This window comes from Bison bison, unplaced genomic scaffold (genome assembly GCF_000754665.1).
Source record: "Bison bison bison isolate TAMUID 2011002044 unplaced genomic scaffold, Bison_UMD1.0 scf7180017864073, whole genome shotgun sequence".
In the NCBI taxonomy this organism is placed as follows: Eukaryota; Metazoa; Chordata; class Mammalia; order Artiodactyla; family Bovidae; genus Bison; species Bison bison.
This window is the reverse complement of record NW_011494645.1, coordinates 148,078-153,612: the sequence shown is the minus strand read 5'-3', so window position 1 is coordinate 153,612 and position 5,535 is coordinate 148,078. Positions and strand designations below refer to the sequence as shown.

The window sequence follows — 5,535 nt, the reverse complement described above, 5'->3', positions numbered from 1 at the left end:
GGACGGCAGGCATCTGTCCTGAGCCCAGAGAACCCACCGGTAAGGGCGATGCTGGACCTGGGCCGTCGGTAAGATGAAGGCCGGATGTTTCCTCACCCTGGGGGTCTTTCCCCTGGGGCCAGTGCCCCAAGTCTTCCCTAGGTCCTCTCTGACTGGGGAAGAGCTGGGCCTTCACTGCGGCCGCTGCTGGCCTCAGCGTCCCCGGAGCCTCCTAGGCCATGCGGGTGGATTTCCGTGTCCTCCCCTCTGGCATCGGCCCCCGTGGTCATTGGCACACTCTCCATGCTCTCCATCTCAACACCGGGTGTCTGGTGGGCTCGCCTGGAAAGCAGGATAATTGACAGAGAAGATTGTGTCAACAAACAGTTCCTTTTGGACACTCTGATGGAGAGCACCTAGACTGCCTCCACTCACAGGCGGTCTTTAGGTCTTATTTTGCATTTCACCCCTTTGTCCACCAAGTTTTACCAGCACTGTGGGGGCAGCTCCCCCCGCCTTGCCAACCCCCTGCCAAAAGGCAGTGGTTCCAGTGCCAGGTGCCATGGGAGGAGTGAGTGACGAGGAGCCTGGCCAAGCCAGCATTGGCAGTCCTGATAAAAGTGATGTAGTGGTTATAAAGCTCACTCAGTCATGTCCGACTCTCTGCAACCCCATGGGCTGTAGCCTACGGGGCTGCGCTGTCCATTGGATTTTCCAGGCAACGGTACTGGAATGAGTTGCCATTTCCTTCTCCAGGGGATCTTCCCAACCCAGGGATAGGACCCAGGTCTCCCGCATTGTACACAGAGACTTTACCATCTGAGCCACCAGGTAAGCCCTGACATTTATTTAGTAAATGTTAAATAAACAAATTTAATAATCAGTTCTTGAGAAGCCAGGAGTAGGGGATGCAGAGAATCTTCATCCCACGCCTCCCCACCTGTCACTGGAAGTGTGTTTTAGGTCCTGAGTATGCGGACCTGTGGATTACAGTCTGCCTCCTGAGAAGAAGCAAGTTTCAGGACATTGTAGAGTCAACACTCAAGCTCCTTGGAGTGAGGCCTAAACTATAAATCAGAACTCTAGGCCAGTTTATAAAACCAATTTTCTAAAACCCAATTTGTCGAATCACTAATCTACTTAATAACCCATTTGCAAATTAATCAGCTTATGGAAAGAATCAGCTCACCACATGCCCAAGTAGCAATGTTTACCAGTTCTTAAAGATCCATTCATGACTCGTACCATAAATACAGTCAGTGAATATTGCTGTATTCCTTTTAGGAGCATATTTATTGGCCATATTTATCAAATTTACAAATTCTTTTTAAGAATATATTTTTAATGTCTTCTTTAAAAAGATTGTATATTTATTCTTTTTTAATATAATCAATCAATATATTCTATCTCCTAAGAATAATTCTATATACATTTTATGTAGAAATTATTTAACCGTAATGATATTCTTAAAATCCTTTTAAAAGTAATTTTCTATTTTGCAAATATTTTAGCATTTAGGGGGATTTTTTGATGAATTTTTAAGTAAAATATCAGCTTTCTTTTCTTGATTTCTAGACTATGAAGTTTGTGGTATTTCTTTTTGCATAGGGTGATATTAATAGCTTTTGAAGATGTGTGTGAATATTTTGATGGCTGTTTTATATTTTGGCTTTGCAGTGCCATTTCGTGGAATATTCATTTTGTCAAAGTTAGGCTCGAAGAGTGGTATAATCTTTATATTGATATAATATTTAGGAAGAAATTTTTGTGACTAGTGATTGAAAGTTTAGTTTCAACACACCTGATATGTCTGGAACAGCCATATCACTATGGAATGGTAAAATACTGGTCACCAACTGATGGAAGTACAGAATTAAGGCTAATATGCTATTTAAGGCTTTTATGAAGAAATGGTAAAAATGCCTAAAGATTAGAAAAATAAAAGCTGAAATTTCAGCAAGTGGCAGAAACAGTCTTGCTGAAATATAGAATTTCTAGAATTAGAAATGCCAAGGCCAACACGTATAAGCCTATTTATGGGGACGTGTGCCCGTATTTAACAAGTACATTCAAGAAGAACAATCCGTAAATATATCATACAAATTGCACGTCCATCACATCGGTTACTTGGCACATTCTTTCCCTCTGAATTGGCTTTTGGTGAATTGGCCCCATGCCGTCCATTCATTTCTGGCTGCCCAGATTCTGACCAGTGACCTGCAGGCTGCCTTTGGACAGTGAAGGGAACAGGCCTGACTCAGTGACCACTTGGCCTGGACACCCCTTTTGCCCAGCACTGAGTGGGTGGGAGCACTCACACCTCCAGCCAGGAAAGGGTCTTCCTTGGCAAAGGCAGACCCAGGTCATCAGATGCAACCCTGCTCTTGGGGGAGGAAGCATCTTGTCCAGCATGGGTCTCCTGTGCTACTCACCTTGACCACAGGCAACGTCCCAGAAGAAACACCAGGCATACTACAAAGAGCACGGTGACAGTTGAGACGGCTGCTGGAAAGAGAGCAGAATGAGTCGGCACCCTGCTCAAAGTCCCAGCGTTTCTGAGCCTGAAAATTCTGTACAGTTTATGCTTCTGCAGGGAGATCCAGATGCCTTCCCAACCAGCTCACAGTTACTAACAGATCCTGAGATCCACGCTGTTCTGTCTGTTCTATATCAGGGCAGAGAGGACACTCCTTTCCCGGCAGCACAGCCACAGTGGTTGTTTGGGAGTTGTTAGGGAGGGTGGGACCTTCACGTGGATGCAAGAGGGCTGGGCCCAGGAGCAGGTGAAACAATGCTCTCTTTAAAACACTTGTATCCATCAGAAGCTCCCAGCAGATTTGGCCATTTTGCTTTAATATTGTGAAATCTCCCTGCAAAAATCACCAACATGCCCTGCGTCTAAGATGACAATCTGGGGCTTCCCTGGTGACTCAGTGGTAAAGAATTCACTTGCCAGTGCAGGAGACATGGGTTTGATCCTTGGTCTGGGAACATCCCACTTGCTGTGGAGCACCTGGGCCCAAGTACCCCAACTACTGAGCCTGTGCTCTAGAGCCCGGGAGCCAGAACTACTGAAGCCCATGCAGGCCCTAGAGCCCGTACTCCATGAGGAGGAAAGCCACTACAACGAGAAGCCTGAGCACTGCAACTAGAGAAAGTGCACACAGCAGTGAAGACCCATCACAGCCAAAAATAAACTAAATTTTAAAAAATTTAAGGTGACAACCTGAACAACTGTGGACCCAGGAGTCTCACTGTGGTCCAGGAGGCATATTGATCACCTGGAGCCTTGAGCTTTTCAGACCTGTGCCTAGACAGACAGCCACAGCTGTGTGTGCAAGGACTTGGCCTTCAACTAGAACTGTCCTCAAAAACAGCTAGAGATAGGATGAGGGAACATACCCAGATTTCTACAGGCTAGAAGAGGAAACGGGTGATGTGTAACGGAAGCTTCAGAGAAGACCATTCCTTTTGACTCTAATTTCACTTCTAGAAATGTATTCTAAGAAAAGGGGAAATGCATACACAGGAGTAGTCACTAAAGCATTGTTTAAAATAATTTTTTTTAAATATTAATCTAACTCTCTTATCAGTAGACAGTTAAATGAAATGTGGCATACCCATACAATGGAGTATTATTCAGCTTTTCAAAACTTTGAAATCTACATTTGTTAACACAGAAAGATGTCTACAAAGTCTTAAGTGAAAAAGCTGGTTGAGATAAAAATAAATAAAAGAATTTCCAGTAAGCCACGTATGTGTCCATATACACAAAATAGTCTTGAAGAATATATGCCAAGTATTAAGTAATTCTTTGGGCTTGTAGATAACTTTATTTTCTTTTTTAAAAAGTTTGCATTTTCCCCCACCCCCGATCTTTTTGCAATGACGCTCCAATCAGAAGAGACACTAAAGTTACAAAAACAAGACTACTTTTATTTACCTAAGTAAATAAAACTTAGAAAAGCTATTCCAAAAGAATAAGAGAAAACATGAGAAATTAGTGAACGTTGTTCTGAGCTTCTAAATTTAACATTAATCATCATTATGACTAAAAGACAAATTTCTTAGCAGAGATGTCTTACCCTCCAGTAAACTATTCCTTCACGTTGACTAATCAGGTTGGCATGCATTTACTGTCCACGGAGAGATTTATTGGAAAAGGCGAGCTAGTGTTAACTCTAGTTCCACTTTCACAGTGCTGCTTCCTGTTTCTAACTGAGAATAGAAGCTGCGGACTCAGACTCAAGTACAAAGAGGGGTCCTGAGCCAATGATATGACAAAGCAATCTGAATTCAGCCCCTGGAACTCAGACAGTTGGTTCCTTCCCCAGTTATTTCCAGGCAAATGTAGTAAAGAAATTGAAACAAGAATCACCAAATTTAGTAAAGAGATTGAAACCAGAATCGCCAAAACAGTGGATTAATAAATCAACTGTCATGTTTTCCAACCTTTTATGTTTCCTAGCAGGCTGCGTGGGTTGGAGAAAGAGGAAAAGAGATCTGATGAGACAGAGAAGGGAGGAGGATTAGCTTGAGAGAGGAAGCAGAAGATGGTTATTGCACAGGCCAGAAGGCAGGAGCCCCTGCCTGGCCTTCAGCCTACGGTGATGTTGGGTCTGCAGTGGAGAAGACAGCCGAGGTGGCCAGTGGACCATGTTCAGTGTGGGTGAAGGAGTCCTCTGTAACCACAGTGAGGTACCGCCTCATGCCAGTCAGAATGGCCACCATCAACAAGTCGACAGAGAATACTAATTCGTGCCCCCAGTGTTCATAGCAGCACTGTTTTCCAAGTCAAGACATGGAAACAACCCAAATGTCCGCAAACAGCTGCATGGATAAAGAGGTGGTATTTATGTACAGTGTAACATTGCTCAGCCATAAAAAAGAATGAAATTCTATCATTTGCAGCAGTGTGGATGGGCCTAGAGTATATTATGCTTAGTGAAATAGGTCAGAGAAAGAGAAATACTGTATGATATCACTTATATGTGGAATCTAACAAGTAACACAAATGAATGTATATGTAAAACGGGAACAGACACAGAGAAAACAAACTTGTGGTTACCAAAGGAAAGAGGGAAGAGAGGGGGGCAAATCAGAGATAGGGAATTAGCAGATATAAACCACCATACACAAAATAGATGAGCAATAAAGATATACTGTGCAGCAGAAGGGCTTACAGACAATTATCTTGTAATAACATGAATGGAGGGAGTATAATCTACAAAAATGCTGCACACCTGAAACTAACATATTGTTGTAAATCAACTATACTTCAGTTTTTGTTTGTTTTTTTTTTTATTTTTTTTATCATCTATTGGTAGCTGGCTATTCTTTTTTTTTTTTTTTAACTTTACAATATTGTATTGGTTTTGTCATATATCAACATGAATCCGCCACAGGTATACACGTGTTCCCCATCCTGAACCCTCCTCCCTCCTCCCTCCCCGTACCATCCCTCTGGGTCATCCCAGTGCACCAGCCCCAAGCATCCAGTATCGTGCATCGAACCTGGACTGGCGACTCGTTTCGCATATGATATTATACGTGTTT

At 43.1% G+C, this 5,535-nt stretch overlaps 1 protein-coding gene across 2 annotated transcripts in view; it reads right to left on the bottom strand.

The window, feature by feature from the left end:
* Positions 1-6: 6 nt before the first annotated feature.
* Positions 7-5,535, bottom strand: part of IL15RA (interleukin 15 receptor, alpha) — a 35,669-nt gene continuing 30,140 nt past the window's right edge. Inside the window, exons 6-7 of one of the 2 annotated variants that reach the window (XM_010837468.1) lie at positions 2,412-2,484; positions 7-321 (exon numbers count right to left, since the gene is read on the bottom strand). In XM_010837468.1, the coding sequence (XP_010835770.1) occupies positions 138-321; positions 2,412-2,484 (257 nt within the window). In that variant the 3' untranslated portion in view covers positions 7-137. The remainder of the gene's footprint in view (positions 322-2,411; positions 2,485-5,535) is intronic. The other variant, XM_010837469.1, reaches the window with a different exon arrangement.